At 47.5% G+C, this 22,148-nt stretch overlaps 1 protein-coding gene across 1 annotated transcript; it reads right to left on the bottom strand.

The window, feature by feature from the left end:
- On the bottom strand, window positions 1-21,795 carry RSBN1 (round spermatid basic protein 1). The gene is made up of 7 exons (XM_069944562.1): window positions 21,043-21,795; window positions 10,293-10,975; window positions 6,998-7,135; window positions 3,917-4,059; window positions 2,647-2,814; window positions 2,102-2,210; window positions 1-832 (listed from the first exon to the last, which is right to left on the bottom strand). The coding sequence occupies exons 1-7, from the start codon at window positions 21,452-21,454 to the stop codon at window positions 437-439; spliced, it is 2,049 nt and encodes a 682-aa protein (XP_069800663.1). The 5' UTR covers window positions 21,455-21,795; the 3' UTR covers window positions 1-436.
- Window positions 21,796-22,148: the final 353 nt, after the last annotated feature.

Here is a 22,148-nt window from a genome sequence, read left to right on the forward strand (position 1 = left end):
CGGAAAAAAAACCTAAAAACTACATACGGAGTTCACATAACAATGTCAATTCGTCACATTTACAAATATTACATAAAAGTGCTTCTTATTAAACCCCCAAGCGTAAAAATCTGCAAGACCGCTAGCCCTGGCGCACACGGGACCTGTCGAAATTACAGCTTAATTTAGAAAGATGTTTCTCGTCCATAATATCCTTTTGTTTAGCCAGCAATCTTCCTTAGATGACATAACCTGCTGCCCCACTTAACTTTGTCAGCTAAAAGAAAAATCTACGTAAAAAGGTTTATGAAACCGGTATTGGAGTATTCGGAAATTACAGGAATAAAGTTAGTCTGTTATAAAACTATAACTTCACATCAAAAAGTTTAAAAAATAGGTTTACGAAACAAAATAAAATAAAAAAATTAAAATAAAATAAATCTTCAGAATATTTTATCTACAAATCTGACTGGTGCGCGTTCGGAGTTTGTGTTGGTGACGGCTGGATTTCCAACCTCTGTGGAGGAATGAGTGGTGCTTCGAAAGGTCCATGTGTTGGGACAGAGAGAGGAGTTTCCTTCGTTTCAGTCTTTACAGTGATAGGAGGATCCTCCGGAGGTTTATCGGCTGAGCCGTGGTCCTTTTCTACAGGCTGCGTTTCCTCTTTGCTGGGGCTGTACTGCTTCAAGCGTATGTGCCAGGCCAAGCTGCAAACTGCAGACACAGTCTTAAATTGGTGAATGACATTGCGAGGGATGAAATAAATGTCGTTGTCGCACAACTGGATCCGAGCATACCGGATGCCTTCTCGCCGCATCTGATTGAGCTTTGCCTCGTCGACCCACTGAACACACTGAAAGTAAAAGAATAAGAGGTTATTGTTAGAGATTACAGACTCTCGGGTCTTTCTGAACCTGAGCATGCAGCATTTGATTACTAGTGGCTGCAGAAATTGGATGCAGCCCTAGGAAGTCCTGGAAAACATGGATGAAGAAACAGATACACAGAATGGATCTCTGCAGCAGGTATCATGCCAAAAATAGTGCTACATATATGCAATGCACGCTTGTTAGAGGGAATCTATCAGCTGTAATTTACATTCCAAACTGCTGACGCTGTTAGATAAGGGAGACACATGGTACCTTTCAGACATCCATCTTTGCTTCCAGGATGTAGAAAATGCTTTTACTCTCTGGTACAAAGCAGAGAGACTTTCCCAAGCCCCTGATATGATGCAAGCTGGGATGTCTCCTCTTTTGCCCCCCCCCCTCTCGATTGACACCTGGAAGCCAAGTCTCACGCAGGGTCAGGTATGGGAGGGGTAGGGAGGTGGTGTTATAGCTGCTGTACTTCAGGAGCTCAGGAAAGCCTCTGTAAAACTCACTATAGAATAAAAGCATGTTACAGAAGCACAGCTGGATATATGAAAGGTACCACGTATATCCTTGTAAGCAGTTTGGAATGTTAACAGCAGCTGACACATTCCCCTTAAAGTGTACCTAACTTACAAAATCTAAAACAGTAGATGTGAATCAAAGCAAGTTTGCAATATACATTATTTTTTGGGTTGTTATCATGCTATAAAACAAAGCTGTACTTACCAGAAATCCAGGTCCAGTCTCATAAAGGCAGATTTTCTGACTTGTGTTGGTTGTAAAAAACAGACTAAACATAGGAATTCCAGCCAGTACAGAGAGTCACGGCTCAATGTGTCCATTAATCATATGACTGCCTTCTTTCTGTGAGTGCTCAGATGGCCTGGGATACACAGGACTTCCTGTTTTCTGACAGTATTTTTTCCCTCAAGAAACAGTCAGAAAACAGGAAGTGGCGTGTTCTCCAAAAAAAAAAAAAAAAAAATAATGAATGTATATTGCAAACTTGCTTTATATCACATCTACTGCTGATTTAGATTTTGAAAGTTATAACGACTTTAATGTCTATGGAAAGAGTTGAAATAGCTAAACAAGGCTGGTGGCAAAAGTTGATCTCCGGCTGTTGGAGAAGTTAGACCGGTGGTGTCGGAACACATACAGAAACGGTAGGATTATTTTCACAGGGAGTAAATTTGTGCTGAAATTTAAAACAGCTAATAGGAAACAGAATGGTTTCACATTACTACCTGGGAAACAGGAGGCTCATGGAGGTCTAGTTGTAATCGCTGCACAACATGGGAGAAGTCCTCTGCGTGGAAGCAGATCACATCTTTGGTTATGCGAGGTTGATCACTCCTAAGGATAAAGAATGATACATTAAGAAATGCTATATTCATGTGCAGGTCATTATTTTAAAAGGGAATGTTTTACCCATAACCTTTACTGATTAGACAGAGCCTTGAGATGGGCTGTTTACCAGCAGATCACACACAGATTCTCTCTTTCCCTCAGTTGCCTGGCCAATCACAGCACATCACTCACTCCTCACTGCTATACCATGACAGTGCTGGTGAAAGTCCATTCAACTTAACAGGCTGCACCCTGATATGGCATCATATACAGTACACTTATACATTGCATGTAAAGGTAGAAGGGGTTACTGAGGCACTGGGCTTGCAAGGTGCTATGTTGGGCAGAAAGGGCACGTGGGGTGACAGGCTTCCTTTAAGAGATCACATAAGCTGTCATATGGAGGGACAACTGTGACCCATTTACAGATAAGTGGGCGTACCATTCTCCAAACTGCACGGCCTTCAAAACCCCTACTGCAGCCGTACTCTCCCAGTCAAAACCTTGACCAACATGATCAGCGTGCGCTCTTGTTCGGTCCTCAAAAAGGACTTCTCTTGGTTCACTAGTGCGCGGCAAGTACTGCAGATTTTTTATCTCATTCATAGATCTACAAGAAAATAAATAAATAAATAAATAAGCAAGTGTTTAAAAACACAAGACATGCATCAGTACATAGTTCTGCAAAGGTGAAACTACAATGGATTCTACAGTGGAGCTAGAAAATTAAAAGAAAGTTAAAAAAATTTATTAGAAGTGCTTCATCTAAAAAGAAAATGTTATGCTGCTGATTGGTCTAAAGGGAATTATAGAATTATATAGGATCTACATGACCATTTGATTTCATATACAAATTGTGGATAGAAGAGTACTGTATTTTCCTGCGTATAAGACTTTTTAACCCAGAAAAATCTTCTCAAAAGTCAGGGGTCGTCTTATATGCCGGGTGTCATCCTATAGCATGGGTGCTAAAAAAACTTCAGAACCGGACTGGAGAATGTACGGTCGCCGTATATGGTGGCGGGAGGTCAGAAACGGCCTCATCCCTACATGAAGGGCAGAGCAAGCTGCAGGCATTTGGGATATTGAAAAAAAAAGTTATGGTAGAGTGGTGCTGTGCCCCCCCCCCCCCCCAAAACAAAAACAAAAACACCTCTCTTAACCGTCTGGCAGTCCTTGTATCCTCCCAGTTTTACTGTACCTCCTTCTCTGCCTCTTAGATCTCACTGCTGTCTGATGTTTTTATTAATTTTTATTTGGTGTGCGTTGGAAGAGGGGCAGTCTTATACGGCGAGTAGATCCCAAACTCTATATTTTAACTGGAAAAGTTGGGGGTCGGCTTATACGCCGGAAAATATGGTATAAATTTGCTGTCAGAACTTTCTGTAATCATAAAATACTAATATAGTAAGCTACGTAAAACATACAAAGGCAACGGTTATTAATGGAACTTATCCATATCAGTGAACACCTGTAACAATTTGCTCCCAGACTCTTAGGGGGAGATTTATCAAACATGGTGTAAAGTAGCATTATCTCAGTCGCCCCTAGCAACCAATCAGATTCCACCTTTCATTCCTTACAGACTATTTGGAAAATGAAAGGTGGAATCTGATTGGTTGCTAGGGGCAACTGAGCCAGTTTCACTTTACACCATGTTTGATAAATCTCCCCCTTAGTTTATAACCACCCCTCCCTGACCACCGCTTTACCTCCTCCTCTTGAAAGGGGATTTTGGCATGTCTGCTGTGGGGATCATTTGCTCTCCCGGTCTCACCCACATGATCGGGCCATCATCACTTTGCGATCTGCACTGAAGCTTAAGGGTAGACATGGTTCCCCAAGGCAAAGTCATCTACAAACACAATGGCAAAAGAAACGACAAACCAAAGAAATAGATGAGTACACCTTTCACATGCGTCATCTTCAACACCACAGACTGTAAACTACACTATTATTAATGATCTAATCAATACAAAAAACTAAGCCAACTAAAATCAAGATAACAGGAAATCATTAAACCCATTCCTAACTCCCCAAATCTAAATTTGTTTGCTTGCATTTCCTTCCTCCTCACCTTCGAAGACCCTTAACCCTTTGAGGACCAGGCCCAAAATGACCCAGTGGACCGCGCAAATTTTGATCTTAGGGTTTCCGTTTTTCCCTCCTCCCCTTCTAGGAGCTCTAGCACTTTCAGTTTTCTATCTACAGGGCCATGTAATGGCTTATTTGTTACAGGAATAGTTGTACTTTGTAATGGCGCCTTTCATTTTACCATAACATGTATGATGGAATTCCAAATATATTATTTATGAAGATATAAATTGGTGAAATCGCAAAAAAGAATGCAATATGGTAACGTTTGGGGGGTTCCTGTGTCTACATAATGCACTATATGGTAACAGCAACATGATACTATTATTCTATAGGTCAGCCCGAACACAACCATATGCAGGTTACACAGATTCTCTAATGTTATATATTTTTTTTAAATGAAATCTTTTTTTTGGCAATTATAAATAAAATGGGCCTATTGTGACGCTTATAACGGTTTTATTTTTTCACCTACAGGGCTGTATGGGGTGTCATTTTTTCCGCCATGATCTCTAGTTTTTATTAATAATATGGAACATAAAATCGGTAATCCGCGCACTTTTTCCCCTCTTTTCGTGTACGCAGTTTACCGTTCGCAATGACGCTTGTTATATTTTAATAGATCGGACAATTACGCACGCTACGGTATATTATATGTTTATTTGTTTATTTATTTTTATATGTTTTATTTATATCATTATAGGGGGGTGATTTCAACTTTTATTGGGGGAGGGGCTTTGGGGGAGGGGCTTTGGGGTAGTGTAATAGTGTTTATAACTTTTTTTTTTTTACACATTTGAAGTCCCTTTGGGGGACTTCTACATACACTACTTTGACTTCTACACTGATGAATGCTATGCCATAGGCATAGCATTGATCAGCGTTATCGGCGATCTGCTCATTGAGCCTGCCTGTGCAGGCTTAGTGCAGCAGATCGCCGATCGGACCGCATGGAGGCAGGTAAGAGACCTCCGGCAGTCCATTTTACCGATCGGGACCCCCGCAGTCACACTGCGGGGGTCCCGATCGGTAAGTGACAGGGGACTCCCCCTGTCACTTAGACTTAAACGCCGCGGTCGCGCGTTTAAGGAGTTAATGACACGCGGCAGCACGATCGCTGCAGCGTGTCATTACCGGTGAGGTCCCGGCTGCTGATTGCAGCCCGCCCCCACCTCCTATGAAGCGCGCTCCGCTCCGGAGCAAGCTTCATAGCTGGAGAAACACCCAGGGCGTACAGTTACACCCTAGGTCGTCTGGGGACAGACTTCCATGGCGTAACTATACGCCCTGGGTCGTCTAGGGGTTAAAGGACAACTGATAACCAACCAAAAAAAAAACAAAACACTAAACTGAAGCTCCAGTTGGTGTCTTCATTTTTTTCTTCACTTCCTGGTTTGGGATTTCCCATGATGCACTTTGTCTCCTGTGGTGTCTGACTCTGTAGAACTGTTAGGTGTCACCCGACAAAGAATAACAGGACTTAGACCTGCCTCCCTCTTGATGTCATTGTCACAAAATGGCTGCCACAGAGCAGCCTGGGGTCAACAGTCAGTAGGTAAGAATGACTTTACTTCACTTCCTTGTGGGGGATTGAGGGGAAAAGATGGGGAAGGGGGGGGGGGGTGCAGATTATATAACTTTCTAATGTGTTTCAATTACTGGGAAAAAGTTTTGTCCTTTAAGGTGGTCATACACCTGCAATGACTGACAGCCGAACAGTTGTTTAGCCATAAAGTTCTCTCCTGTCCTTCCTGTTCCTGTGTTCTCTATGAACATTAGTATTTTTGCCGTTACTGTGTTTACCTGCTTATAGAAGACTACTTTTTAACCCAGGAAAACCTTCTCAAAAGTCAGGGGTAGTCTTATACTGTACACCAGGTGCTGAAAAACCTCTGAACTGGACAGGAGAATCTGCGGTCGCCGCATACGGTTGGGCCAGCTCAAATCATCCGCACCCATGCTGTATGCGGTGACTGTATGAAGGGGAGAGCAAGCTGCAGGCATTCAGGGTATGGGAAAAAGAGATACTGTAGAGTGGCGTTGTGCCCAGAAAAATACACCTCTGTCACCCGTCTGGCCGCCCTTGTATCCTACCAGTATTACTGTACCTCCTTCTCTGCCTCTCAGATCTCGCTGCTCTCTGATGTTTTTTCATTTTTATTTTTTGTGCGTTGGAGGGAGAAAAAGTCTTCTACTGCAAATATATTCCTAACTATATTTTAACTGGAAAAGTTGGGGGTCCTCTTATATGCCCAGTCGTACGACCATGTGAAGTCAGAAATGTTATCATTTCATAGTTGATTTACTTTTTTCCCCCCTAGAGGATGGGGTGATTTGAATTTAAAAAAAAACTGAAATTTTTTTAAACACATTTTTTAATCCTCCTGGACAACCCTTATAAGCAATTGGGTTGCTTATATAGATCAGTGCACAGATACAGCTCAGGGTTACCGATAAGGCCCCTGCAAACTGATGTCCCCTTATTCAAGCCTTAGTTGCATATTAACAAAAAAAAAAAATCTTACCAATCGAGAGGACTATTAAAAAAATAAATAAATAAAAAAGGTATGTACAGAATCATAATTACTAACCCTATTTAGCCATGGGCCTAGTACCAGCTGACAGGTCCAGTTGTAATGTGCAAATTATTTTTTCCATTAATTAACTGGATGGCATGATTTCTAACCAAGTTAACAAACCTTTAAAAAAGGAGACTCTTCCAACATGTCCAAGAACTCTGGAAAGAAATCCCCAACCTCTTCATCCACAGCTCCTACTAAGCTGATCTGCCTCATCGGACCAGCTCTATATGTGCCGCAACAATACGTTCTGCTGACCTACAACACAAGATAATGGATTAGCAATGGAAAAAAACAAAAACAAAAAAAACAACACTCTTCCAGTTTGACGCTGGTGTCAAACTTTTTTTTGAGCCAAACACTTTTCCTTTTTTTGTTATCTATTCAGTCTTCTTCCCCAAGTTCTGAGCTGCTGCTTTCTGCTGAAAACACAAAAACTGTGTCCCTCTCCTCCACCTTCCCTACTGAGACGGCTAATGTAAACAAGTCCCTGGCAGGCTTTATCTGTAACACTGCAGCTTCTTTGTAATGCCGGGAGGGTTATTGTGAGGTCACGCTGTTGATGAACTCACTGTGATTAATCCTACAGCATTACAAAGTTGCAGATAGGGACTCGTTTACATCGGCCATCTCGGAGGGGGAAGAAAAGCTCACACTCAGTTTTTTGTGTCTTTGGGAGAAAGCAGCAGCGCAGAACTGGGAGAAGGAGACTTAATAGAATGGAAGGAATTCTTAGTCTCATCATAGGCAGTAACATACAAAAAGTTATGTTTGAGCAGAATACTTCTTTAATCCACTCGACATTTGGGTAAAGGAATATTCTAGAGTATTTTTCTCTAACTGTTCTCAGGGCACAGATAAGTATGAAAAAGTCCTATATTTTCTTACTTGCTACCAAGGCACTACTGATGGAGTCTGTCCCTGCTGCCTTCTATCTGTGTAGGACCCGCCCACTCAGCCACTGTGACCTGCTGTGGCCACTAAACAGGTTAAAGGGGTTGGCCACTTTATAGTCAAATAGTTCAGTGTACTCACAGCACTTACTGACAGCAGCTCCCTGTGTGTCTCATAAAGCTAAAATCAGTCTCCCCTCCTCTAGGCTGTACTGTTCTGCTCTGTGGTGAATCTGTCCATAAGATGGCCGAAATGGAGGAGCATGTGACCATGCCCCGCCCCCCAGTGTCCTCCATAGGCATATACAGGCTCAGTGGTGGACACTGGGGGGCGGGGGCATGGTCACATGCTCCTCTATGTTGGCCATCTTATGGACAGACTAACCACAGAGCAGGACAGCACAGCCTGGAGGAGGGGAGACTGATTTTAGCTCTATGATGTACACAGGGAGCTGCTGTCAGTAAGTGCTGTGAGTACAGTTACCAGTACTGTACACTGAGCTATTTTACGATAAAGTGGGCAACCCCTTTAAAGGGGTACTCCGGTCCGGAGGGTATTTTGGGGTCACTTCCCTCCCCCGCTCCAGCACCGGTGCCCGGATCGCGCTGCCCCGGAAATCCCGTCTCGCGGCCGCTTCCTGGTCAGAGCTGCCATATGAGACGGACGTCTCAAGGCAGCTCTGCCATTCAGCGGCCGAGGCGGGACTCCGCTACGGCCGCAGATTGGCAGAGCTGCCTTGAGAGGTACCAAGGTAGCATGGGTTGCTACAGGCAACACTAGGGGAAACATTTATTAAGTCCGCCACTTTTTGCACTGGGCTTAAAAATGTCCCCGGAGCATCCTCTCCAGATTTACCTACAGGCGCAATGCCCCTTCATAAATCCTGTGTGCACATAGTGAATTAAAAAAAAAAAAAAAAAAAAAAGTTAATTTGGCAGATGCAGAGACCATGCCCTCATTTTGCCCTTTCCCATCCAAGTGGTGTAGGAGGGGCCAAATGCAAAAATTTAATTGCAAAAGATACATGTGCAAATAGACCTTCTGTGTCACAAAAAGCAACTATCATTGCTTCATAAATGTCCTTCTAAGTGTTTAACTGGTTAGAACAGACTCCTTTCCATCCCCAGCAGTTGTGGAAGAGCCGTAAACCTGTATTACAAACTGCCTCCTTTTGCTTAAAGGGGTTATCCAGCGCTACAAAAACACAGCCACTTTTCCCCCTCTCTTGTTTCTAGATTGGGTGGGGTTTCAAACTTAGTTCCGTTGAAGTAAATGGAGCTTAATTGCAAACCGCACCTGAACTGGAGGCAAGAGAGGGGGAAAAGTAGCCATGTTTTTGTATCGCCGGATAACCCCTTTAATTGTGTGGGCACAATGACCAACCCCCATGATCAGGACAAGCTCTGCTCATCTTAAAAGTATCACCTTTGAAACCTAAAAACAGTAGATGATATAAAGCAAGTTTGTAATTTATATTCATTATTTTTTTATTCTTTTAGTCATCATGGAAAACACAACACATGAAATACAGTGTTTCCCAGGTCATCTGACCATCTGAGCGCTAACAGAGAGAAGGCAGTCATGTGAATGATGGACACATTGAGCAGTGACTCTGCACTGGCCGGAATTCCTGTGTTTAGTCTTATTCCAACTAGCACAAGATTATAAAGCTTCAGGAGACTGGACCTGGATTTCTGGCAAGTTCAGCTTTGTTTTACAGTATGATAAAGAAAAAAAAAAAAAAAAAAAAAGTATATTGCAAACTTATTTCACATCTACTGTTGACTTAGGCATTGAAAGTTATAACGACAGTGACATTTTAAAGGGAAATTCCTGTGAAAACAAAATTACCTTTCAAATCAACTGGTGTCAGAAAGGTATACAGATTTGTACTTCTGTTAAAAATCTCCAGTCTTCCATTAGCTGCTGTATGCCCTGCAGGAAATGGTGTATTCTTTCCAGTCTGACAAAGTGCTCTCTGATGCTACCTCTGTCCATGTCAGGAAATGTCCAGAGAGCAACAGCAAATTTTTAAACCTCTTAAGAAACCTCTCTTGCTCTGGACAGTTCCTCGCAGACAGAGGTGGCAGCAGAAGGTAATGTATGCATTTTGCAAATCGCCCAGCCACCGGCCGCGCACCGCTATTATACGTAGCGATTCGCTGTTGGTGCCCGACAATCATAGGTCCAAACCTATATCAACAATCAGCCGATAATGATTGTCATCGGCTGATTGTTGTGTTTATTACACGAAACTATAATCGGCCGGATAGGGCCGATTACCGTTCCGTGTAATAGTACTCATGTGTCCTGAAAATGTTGTTTGTAATACTTAGATCCATTGAAGAGAGCAACAGGAAGCAGAAAGTTGCTGTCATGATCATTTTTATTGAACATGCTGAAAGACCACGATCAGCTGACACCAAACGATTATCGGACAGTAACTGCTTGGTGTAACGGGGAATTTTTGATGTTTTGACACAGAGAGAAAAAAAATAAAGTTAAGAATTGATTGTCTAACCTGGGCGTGGAAGTTGGCAATTGTTGTTGTCTCAATGTCTTTCTTGCCAAGGATTTCCATTTTCACAGGCGTATTTGGAAAGTTGAAGGCAAAGTAGTCCAGAAAGTCTGGCAGGTAGGCAGCGGCCCCATGTACTATGGCCAGGGCATAGTAGGCTGCACTCTTATCATTTTCAGCAAATGTCCGTTCCAGGAATTCCTCCGCAAATTTCTCCATCTCCACAGGAGACAAGAAGGACAGTTCATCCATGTAGGCGTGTAAAACCGGGGCCCCGCCATTCGACTGGATCTCCTCATGCATCAACCTGCTGAACCTAGATTCTGCATTCAATGTGGTGGTGCGAACGCAGTGCTCGTGGTGAGATGCAAAAGGCATCTGGACCTCCTGAGGGACCCGGTACTCCTCCGTCCCCAGGTCAGAGCGACACAGCTGCTCGTCCTTCAGATATCTACAAGACTCCTTGTTTACCTCAACGTCGGATTGATCCACAGCTTCTTGGCTGATACGTGTCAGTCCAGCACACAGGGTCTGTACCTCCTTGTTGTACATTTTCAGCCTCCTGCCCCTTAAGTCGTCCCTGTGTTTCTTCTTCTTCTTTTTCTTGAGCTTTTTGAGAAGCAGAGCATCATCGCAATCCTCATCCTTTATCAGTCTCTGAAATTTACCATTTTCATCTTTAATTTCTGCAAAACAACAAGATGGACATTAAACAACCGTAAGTAGCAGTGTAAGTGTGTGACATAACATGTCTGGACATTAAGTGAGAACCGTAACCATCTCCATCAACTGAACATGATAGAAATCTGATCATACCCCCAATGATCAGACTATTACGGCATATCTGCTCTGATGGGAAATCCCTTTCCATGGTTGCATAACACAGATGTCTCATACAATATTGATAGGTATAAGTATACTCTGTGTGATGGCATGGCTGTATTTTGGAGGGACACTATCTGGCAGTAACATTTCCAGCAGACATATGTGGCACAAATATTCTAAGAGAACAATGGACGGCACTATATTTTCTGGGTACAGTATGAAGAAATAGGGGGTAGGCTGAATTTCAGGGCTGTACTTTTATACATCATTTTATTCAGGGGGCATAGTAAGGGGAAAAATGTGTTAGTATGGAGGCATCTAGTCAACATGGAGAAGAAAAGGCAATGGAGCTTCTTCCTCCTCCCTGTGTATCACTACATGGCCAGTGGTGTGTGTATAGAGAGCTGAATACCGCCCGCTCCTCTCCGCACTCTGTCAGAGACCTAGACGGCACAATAGACTTACATTTGACATCCATGTACGTCATGTGACTGCTGCACATCCTGGATGCATGAATGGACCTTAAAGTGTCACTGTCGTTTAATTTTTTTTTTTTTTTTCAGAAATCAATAGTACAAGCGATTTTAAGAAACTTTGTAATTTATTAGCTGAAAAATGCATTTTGATAATAAAAAAGCAGTTTGAAGCTCTTCCCCCTGTCTTCAATGTTTTCTATGGAGACGGGAGGGGTATAGGGAGATGAGGCACCAAAACAGGACAACAAAGAGTTAATTTACAGTTACGTCACCAGGCTAAGTCAGCACGGACCTCTCTGATCTCTGAATAGCAGCTTTCACACAGCTCCCGCTGTGTAATCCTTTGTTCTCTGCTGCCGGCTAATCTCCCTCCTCCCCTCTCCCCTCTTCATAGGTTACACAGAGCTCCACTGATGTAAAAGTCAAGATTTCCTGATAATGAGCAGTGAATGAGAGAGAGGGGAGGAACCTGGGGATAATGGCATATTTGCCTAATAAACCCCATTACAACGTTTCTTAAAATCGCCTGGACTATTGATTTCTGAAAAAAAAAAAAAAAAAAAAACACGACTGAAATGTAAAACTTTTTTTTTCTTCTGCCATTTTTCCTATTGTCCTATTGAGAAACCTATAGGGGAGCATACTACAATGTTTTCAGGGGAAACCTCTAAAGTCAAGCTGCTGTGTAGACTACAATCTACAATGTTTTGACTGAAGTTGAGCCAACTTTGAGCATGCCCGATTTGTCTGAACCGAAGCGTGCAGTATTTCAGCAGCACGGTGGCTCAGTGGGTAGCACAGTAGCCTTGCAGAGGGTCCCATCCAACTTCAGCAGCCACCGCTAGCCAAATGCCACGCACTAGCATTCGGACGAACTCTAACATGATGAAAGTTCACTCAACTCTGTTTTCAAACTAAAACAAACAAAGAAAGAAAAGGCTGTGTGTAACAGGTCAGTTCCCGACAATACATTGCTTTTAACCCTGTCCTGGTCACATGTATCCCTGTCCCACAACAAATCTATGTACAGATGCTACTTCCACAATAATAGATAGCATCAGCTAAACTGAATCCCCCCCCCCCCCCCCAAAAAAAAAAAAAAAAAAAAAGACAACCAACCCTTCTATAGCCAGCAGGCATAGGAAAAGCTCCATGTAATTACTCAGGATCTGTGAATATCAGTGTGAGCCGTTACAGCAGCGTCCTTGCCTTACACATCTCAATGTTGCCATGGTTGTGACCTACATATACTCTTGCATCCATTTCTACATTGCAGGTGCGTGTTCCAGAGGCTCATCACTGTATCCACCAATATACTGCTCAGGAATAGAGAGAAAAGCTGCATATGCAAGCATTTGGCCAAGACAGGGGGCCGCCAACCCCAAGACAGGTCCAAGACCGGGGTCCGCCAACCCCAAGACAGGATGGGGGGCCCCGCCAACCCCGCATCTGAAACACTGCACAGCTAACAAAGCATGTCTATGGACTACTCAAATCCTATAAGGCTTGAAAACAATTGATTTGATTCCACAGGCATCCACTTTTACTTAGATGGGCACCCTGGAAATAAGCCGATCACAGACAATGATCAGCTGCAATCTGGGGGGGAATCTTTTCAATTGCTCTGCAGCATCACTGAGGGAATTAAATGGTCATAGTCACTGCAATCCACTTCCCTCCATGTGATCGCCTATACCAATCCCATCACATTTGTCAAGCACTTTATTTTTCCAGAACGGTCTCCTCACCACAGAAAGAGAAAAGCTCTATATTCTTCACCAATGTGCCTGGTAGGCACCATGACAAAACATGGGATAGCCAGTGCTACCTGCAGGAGAGAGGGAGGGAGCCTGGGCTGCACATCTGCTTTTTTTTCCCCTGCACTTACTACTGCATCAAGGCGTTACTTCCTAGATAACATGGCAATGTCACTTCCTAGATAACATGGCAATGTCACTTCCTAGATAACATGGCAATGTCACTTCCTAGATAACATGGCAATGTCACTTCCTAGATAACATGGCGATGTCACTTCCTGGATAACATGGCGATGTCACTTCCTAGATAACATGGCGATGTCACTTCCTAGATAACATGGCGATGTCACTTCCTGGATAACATGGTGATGTCACTTCCTAGATAACATGGCGATGTCACTTCCTAGATAACATGGCGATGTCACTTCCTGGATAACATGGCGATGTCACTTCCTGGATAACATGGCGATGTCACTTCCCGGATAACATGGTGATGTCACGTCCCAATGTTGCAGACGAGGGCCCTGTGGGTTTTTCTCTCTTAATTTGCATAAAACCTCTCTCAGAGCTGGAGTGACAGACTGAAGTAAAGAGTTTTATCCACTGTACTATTGCCTTTATCCCAGACAGTAAAAAGCTGCCAACAGGCCTACTTTAAAGTGTCAGGAAGCCAGCCTATCTATGGAGATGGAGCACACTGAGGTGGTGTCTACACACCAAGACAGTGTCTTACATTACATGAATTGAGATTTTGATTCAGTGATTGTACTGTAAGCTCCCTCATCTCTGATCGCCATGTGCAAACTGGTAGGGTGCCAGAAGAAAGACTGAAAAGCTTTAGTACAGACTACAGTCTCCCTCAGTCAGGAACAATACTAGTGTTGAACTAGAAATATTTGAGGGTACGCCGATCAAAAACATTTTTCTTTCAAATCAACTGGTACCAGAAATTTATACAGATTTGTAAGTTACATCAATTTAAAAAGCTCGAATCTTCCAGTACTTATCAGCGGCTGTATGTCCTGCAGGAAGTGTTGTATTCTCTGCAGTCTGACAGTGCTCTCTGCTGCCACCTCTGTCTGTGACAGGAACTGTCCAGAGCAGCGGCAAATGCCCATAGAAAACTTCTCCTGCTCTGAACATGGACAGAGGTGGCAGCAGAGAGCACCGTGTCAGACAGGAAAGAATACACCACTTCCTGCAGAACATACAGCAGCTGATAAGGACAGGAAGGTTTAAGATTTTTAAATAGAAGTATTACAAATCTATATAAACTTTCTGACACTAGTTGATTTTAATTTTTTTTTTTTTTTGCTGGAGTGCCCCTATAATAATTCTGGCCCACAGCAGCATACCATTCCTACTAACTAGGTCCTTTAGAAAAGCTTACTTATAGCACTAAAAAAGGGAAATTCCTATCATGATGATGGAGTCTGTCAGACTTTCCTAGTGTCCAATTTCTGCAAATCCTGTTAGTTAGAAAGCATGTGAATACGTTCTGATGGCAGCCGTACAATAGACACCAACAGGTGCTACCATTCCCTTCATACCACCACTTACATCTCACAGGCGCAGGAGGACTACTACTCTCACATAAAGGCAATAAGGGTCTTGGGGTTTATCTTCCCAGAGAAACAGTAAGGATCCTATTACACAGAGCGATTTTTAACAATTAACGACTAACGATCAACGATCACAGACTAGATTAGGTTTATCGTTAACCTGAAATCGTTCACCATATTACACAGAATGATGGTCGTTATTGGGATCGTTACTATAACCGTTTATTCTTCCTTCTGATCCCAGGAAAACAATGAACAATGTGCAATTACACTGAACGATTAGTGAAAAAATGCGGGACTTGAGCGAACGAATGTGGAATTACAGCGAACGATTAGCAAAAATTTTAGGTTGAGATTGTTGCCTGCAATTACACAGGACGATCATCGCTTAAAGTTGAATAATATAACGATTTTTTTGCATGATAATCGTCCCGTGTAATAGGGCCCTAAGGCCTCATTCACACGTTCAGTCATTTTTCCGGACTGCAAAACCTCCCGCTATTTTTACTCCGTGGTCCATATAAATTCATCCATATTTGCCTTTTTTTTTTTTTTTTTTTTTTTTTTAAAGGATCAAAATTAAAACGGACTGTGTGAATAGCCCAGTGTACATCAATGTGCTCTAAGTTGAACCTTTATTACGGATAAACTTTCCTGAACATCTGAGTAAGGCGTAAGGCTGCATTCACACGTGACCCGTGCAAAACCGCCCGTTAGCATCCGTGTCCGTGTTTTTCACAGATCTGCTTAAAGCTTTTTAAATTACACTAATATCACATTCGTATTTCGCACGGATGTCAAATCCATGCAATCCCTAAAAAACACAGATCTCATAGAATTCTATGGGGGAATCCCTGCTGTCATCCGAGTTATGACATGTCCGATTCATGGAACGGATTGCAGATCAGTGAAAAAAAAAAAAACAAAAAAAAAAAAGAAAAACAACAGAACATGTGAATAGCTCAATAGAAAGCAATCGGCTAGAATATTGTCCGTGATTACGGACAACTTCACAGAGCGTGTGAAAAGGGCCCAACAATACAAGCAGGCAGACAAGGTCACATCTATTAGCTGTCAGACATGCGCCTCTCCGTTTAGCTGCCGGCTATAGGAACAAGACTCATTGGACGCCACAAGCGCAGAAAACACAGAGCAGTCATCCTCCGCTCCCGGGCCAGGAAACCCAATGACGGTCTGGGAACGAGCGCCATTCACAACTATAGTGCCTTCAGCTGATGTACATCCTACTATACACTAGGCTGCAAGAAAACAACATCCCCTGTCATAGCTGTTAGTAGGAGGCAAGCGGTCTCCATCAATGGTCATAAAGCAACTTCACATCATACAGAGGGGCGCTCGCCATGAGGATTATATCTTATAATTCTCTTCCCCAGGAGGGGGTTATGCCACATAGAAAGTGTATAGTGCATAGTAAGTCTATTGTACAGCACATAGTGGTCGCAGGTTTACCATACAGGGAAGTCACAATCCTATCTGCTAGTGTTACATATTACCTGGGGTCCAAAGAAAATTGCAGGGCAGGTAGAAGTATAAAACTAAACCCACCATACTAATCCTTTATTTCTTGTTTATGCCAATCGGCCAAGTCATATGTGCAGCCTGTATGGAGTGCCGGCCATGTCTCCCTGTTACAGTACTATGAATGGGCTGAAGGTGGCTGGGGATCAGCTGATCACTAGAACCCCAGCTACAACCACCCTGCACGTTTCAGAGGAGTAGGGACAAGTGTAATACCTGGTGGTGCGGAGTCTGGCAGAACAGCACTTATACCCAGTATCATACTGGGAAAGGTGCGCCATGTGGTCTGTACAGTCTTATAGGAACAATGCCCAGAAAACTGCCCATCCTTCTACCACAGTCACTTATAAATATACAATAAAACCTCTCTAATGCCCATCTATTGTGAGAACGACAACCACTGGACATACTGGCCAAGATTTAGCAATCTGTCTGATTTTCCCAAAGCCGCCAATCACAGCTCAGCTTACATTTCTCCATATAAACCAGGGATGGGGAACCTTGGCTTTTCTGCTGTTGCAAAACTACAACCCCCATCATGCCTGGACAGCCAAAGCAGCTGGAGAGACAAGGTTTCCCCCCACCCCCTGCTCTAAACCATTGGCAGGGAATGTATTGAAAATAGCAAGTAGTTTCTTAAAGGGGCCATTAAGCATTCTATAGGTCATAGAATCCCCTGTTGGATGCAGTGCAGAAACCCTGTGCCCCCAGTCTCCGTTTACTAGCAGCCAATATGTGACCAATACAGCCAATCACAGAGAAGCCTGGGGAACAGCCTGCACCTATTACTGTGTAACGGAGCCCATGACTAGCATGGTCAGAGTCACCCCCACATGTGTACACCAGAGGGATCAGTACCCTGACAGCACTGACTACAATTAGAGGTCAGTTGTACATTTATTCCAGTCTGACTTTTCGGCTCATATAACCGCATAATGGAACAAATGCATAAACGGCCTCCATAGCTGCAGTTTGTGTGCCATGAGTGTACCAATCCTTCCCTAACACAGCCAGTCCGTGACCCCAGCAGCACTAGTGACATCACGGCTGCCATTGATAAGCAGTCCCGTCACTGGTACCACCGCTCGGCTGCAGCCATCACACATTGTCCACTAGTAAGTAGATCCCCCCCATCATCCTGCCAGCCCACAGTAAGCGGGTATCCTGGGTGGTCAAACTGTTCAGCAACATTCTCCAAACTTTAGAATTTGACTCCCTGCAGCTGCAGAAGTTGGATGCAGCCCCAGGGAGTCCTGGAAGGGGCTGACACAGCTGGGCACACACTATACACCTCTCCTTCTGCCATGGTGGAGCTGGCACAGCTGGGCACGTGCTATATACACTATATATATGCACACACTATAAATACACTATATACCACACAGCTAGGCACACGCTATATACCACACAGCTGGGCACACGCTATATACCACACAGCTGGGCACACGCTATATACCACACAGCTGGGCACACGCTATATACCACACAGCTGGGCACACGCTATATACCACACAGCTGGGCACACGCTATATACCACACAGCTGGGCACACGCTATATACCACACTGCTGGGCACACGCTATATACCACACAGCTGGGCACACGCTATACACCTCTCCTTCTGCCATGGTGGAGCTGGCACAGCTGATCACATGCTATATACACTATATATATGTACACATTATATACACTATATACCACCCAGCTAGGCACACGCTATATGCCACCCAGCTAGGCACACGCTATATGCCACCCAGCTGGGCACACGCTATATGCCACCCAGCTGGGCACACGCTATATGCCACCCAGCTGGGCACAAACACTGTATAGCCCTCCAGGCACACACTATATACCACCCGCCTCCCCGTGCAGCCATGTGTCCGGCCTCCCGCACCCCCTGGCAAAGCTGGGCACACGCTATATACCAGTCCTGGCACACCTGGGCACACTATATACCACCGTCCCCGTTCTCTCACCTGTCTTGCCGGCCCTCAGGGGGCTGTCCCCCTCCCTGTTCCCAGTCACCCCTGGCCCTCAGGGGGCTGTCTCCCTCCCCGCTCTCCCTCTCACCCCCGGCCCTCAGGGGGCTGTCCCCCTCCCCGCTCTCTCACCTGTCTTGCCGGCCCTCAGGGGGCTGTCTCCCTCCCCGTTCTCCCCCTCACCTGTCTCCCTCCCCTCAGGGGGCTGTCCCCCCTCCCCGCCCTCTCACCTGTCTTGCCGTCCCTCAGGGGGCTGCTGTCTCCCTCCCTGTTCTCCCTCCCCTCAGGGGGCTGCTGTCTCCCTCCCTGTTCTCCCTCCCCTCAGGGGGCTGCTGTCTCCCTCCCTGTTCTCCCTCCCTGTTCTCCCTCCCCTTAGGGGGCTGCTGTCCCCCTCCCCACTCTCTCACCTGTCTCCCTCCCCTCAGGGGGCTGCTGTCTCCCTCCCTGTTCTCCCTCCCCTCAGGGGGCTGCTGTCTCCCTCCCCCCCCCCCCCTCTCTCACCCCCGGGCCCTCAGGGGGCTGCTGTCCCCCTCCCCATTCTCCCTCTCACCTGTCTTGCCGGCCCTCAGGGGGCTGCTGTCTCCCTCCCCATTCTCTCTCTCACCTGTCTCCCTCCCCTCAGGGGGCTGTCCCCAACCCTGTCTCTCACCTGTCTCCCTCCCCTCAGGGGGCTGCTGTCTCCCTCCCCGCCCTCTCACCTGTCTCCCTCCCCTCAGGGGGCTGCTGTCTCCCTCCCCGCCCTCTAACCTGTCTCCCTCCCCTCAGGGGGCTGCTGTCTCCCTCCCCTCAGGGGGCTGCTGTCTCCCTCCCCACCCTCTCACCTGTCTCCCTCCCCTCAGGGGGCTGCTGTCTCCCTCCCCACCCTCTCACCTGTCCCCCTCCCCTCTCTCTCACCTGTCTCCCTCCCCTCAGGGGGCTGCTGTCCCCCTCCCCTCTCTCTACCTGTCCCCCTCCCCTCTCTCTCACCTGTCTCCCTCCCCTCAGGGGGCTGCCGTCCCCCTCCCCTCCCTGTTCTCCCTCCCCTCAGGGGGCTGCTGTCCCCCTCCTCTCTCTCACCTGTCTCCCTCCCCTCGGGGGCTGCTGTCCCCCTCCTCTCTCTCACCTGTCTCCCTCCCCTCAGGGGGCTGCTGTCCCCCTCCTCTCTCTCACCTGTCTCCCTCCCCTCAGGGGGCTGCCGTCCCCCTCCCCTCTCTCACCTGTCTCCCTCCCCTCAGGGGGCTGCCGTCCCCCTCCCCTCCCTGTTCTCCCTCCCCTCAGGGGGCTGCTGTCTCCCTCCCCTCCCTCTCACCTGTCTCCCTCCCCTCAGGGGGCTGCTGTCCCCCTCCTCTCTCTCACCTGTCTCCCTCCCCTCAGGGGGCTGCTGTCCCCCTCCCTGTTCTCCCTCCCCTCAGGGGGCTGCTGTCCCCCTCCCTGTTCTCCCTCCCCTCAGGGGGCTGCTGTCCCCCTCCCCTCCCTCTCACCTGTCTCCCTCCCCTCAGGGGGCTGCTGTCTCCCTCCCCACCCTCTCACCTGTCCCCCTCCCCTCCCTCTCACCTGTCCCCCTCCCCTCCCTCTCACCTGTCCCCCTCCCCTCCCTCTCACCTGTCCCCCTCCCCTCCCTCTCACCTGTCCCCCTCCCCTCCCTCTCACCTGTCCCCCTCCCCTCAGGGGGCTGCTGTCCCCCTCCTCTCTCTCACCTGTCTCCCTCCCCTCAGGGGGCTGCTGTCCCCCTCCCTGTTCTCCCTCCCCTCAGGGGGCTGCTGTCCCCCTCCCCTCCCTCTCACCTGTCTCCCTCCCCTCAGGGGGCTGCTGTCCCCCTCCCTCTCACCTGTCTCGCTTCCCTCAGGGGGCTGCTGTCCCCCTCCCCTCCCTCTCACCTGTCTCGCTTCCCTCAGGGGGCTGCTGTCCCCCTCCCCTCCCTCTCACCTGTCTCCCTCCCCTCAGGGGGCTGCTGTCTCCCTCCCCTCAGGGGGCTGCTGTCTCCCTCCCCACCCTCTCACCTGTCCCCCTCCCCTCCCTCTCACCTGTCCCCCTCCCCTCCCTCTCACCTGTCCCCCTCCCCTCAGGGGGCTGCTGTCCCCCTCCTCTCTCTCACCTGTCTCCCTCCCCTCCCTGTTCTCCCTCCCCTCAGGGGGCTGCTGTCCCCCTCCCCTCCCTCTCACCTGTCTCCCTCCCCTCAGGGGGCTGCTGTCCCCCTCCTCTCTCACCTGTCTCCCTCCCCTCAGGGGGCTGCCATCTCCCTCCCCTCCCTGTTCTCCCTCCCCTCAGGGGGCTGCTGTCCCCCTCCCCTCCCTCTCACCTGTCTCCCTCCCCTCCCTGTTCTCCCTCCCCTCAGGGGGCTGCTGTCCCCCACCCCGTTTCTCACCTGTCTCCCTCCCCTCAGGGGGCTGCTGTCCCCCACCCCGTTTCTCACCTGTTTCCCTCCCCTCAGGGGGCTGCTGTCCCCCTCCCCTCTCTCACCTGTCTCCCTCCCCTCAGGGGGCTGCTGTCCCCCTCCCCTCCCTGTTCTCCCTCCCCTCAGGGGGCTGCTGTCCCCCACCCCGTCTCTCACCTGTCTCCCTCCCCTCAGGGTGCTGCTGTCCCCCTCCCTGTTCTCCCTCCCCTCAGGGGGCTGCTGTCCCCCACCCCGTTTCTCACCTGTCTTGCCGGCCCTCAGGGGGCTGCCGTCCCCCTCTCCGTTCTCCTTCTTGGCCCGGTGCTTCTTCTTGCCCTTGTCCCGGGGCCTCTCCAGCTGGGGCAGTGAGGACAGGGCCTGGCCGCCGGGGGGCCCGGGGGGCGGCCGCAGCAGCAGCAGCTCCTCTTTGGCATGGTGGTGGTGGTGATGGTGCTTGTGGTGATGATGATGGTGGTGATGGTGACAGCTGTGATGGGTGTCATTGAGCAGCTTCCTCCTCTTCGCCTCCTTCTCGGCCAGCTCTTCCCCGGCGCTCCCCTCATCTTTCTTCTTCCGTTTCTTCTCCGAGGAAGGTGAGCCGTCCCTCCGCTTCTTCTTCCGCCCTACCTTGGCTTTGTCTTTTTCCTCAGCAAACGTACCTAGCTGCGCGGCCATTTCCCCTAACGACGACTTTTAAATGGCCCAGCGTTCGGCAGTGCGCATGCGCAAGCCGCCAGGCAGTGTGGGACGTGTAGTTTTTTCCATCCGCCTATGAGAGGACAAATAAGACTGCTAGTGCGCATGCGCCGAGCTTCTCCGCTCATGGGAGTTGTAGTTTACAGCAGAGGTGTCTGTAGTCCGTTGGAGCTGTGCGTGCCAGAGCGCACGGAGCCTATGACGTCACCGCTGTTCCCTGTTAACCCTTTGGTTGCCAGTTGTTTACATCCTGCATTCTCTGCGCTGGCTGCACACGTATCGCTCTGCATTATCACACACCCACTTGGTTGTAGTCTAGATGAGGAATGGCGGACGCCATCTATTAGAGAGTCGCCAACTATGGCCAGAGGAGAGCATGCTGCAGCGATTTGTTTCACGTGGCCCCGCCCCTTTATTCATTGACCACACCCCCAAAGCTGTCAGGACGGTGATGAGTGCCTATATACAGCAGGGATGGGGAACCTACGGCCCTACAGCTGTCGCAAAACTACAATTCCCATCATCCCTGGATAATCTTTGGCTGACCAGGCATGATGGGAATTGTAGTTTTGCGACAGCTGTAGGGCCCAAGGTTCTCCAACCCTGGTATACAGTATCTGATGGGAGACCCCATAGCAGTTGCATTTTTTCACCTAGAAACCCACATGAGCCC

The sequence above is a fragment of the Dendropsophus ebraccatus genome, chromosome 11 (genome assembly GCF_027789765.1).
Source record: "Dendropsophus ebraccatus isolate aDenEbr1 chromosome 11, aDenEbr1.pat, whole genome shotgun sequence".
NCBI classification, from domain to species: domain Eukaryota; kingdom Metazoa; phylum Chordata; class Amphibia; order Anura; family Hylidae; genus Dendropsophus; species Dendropsophus ebraccatus.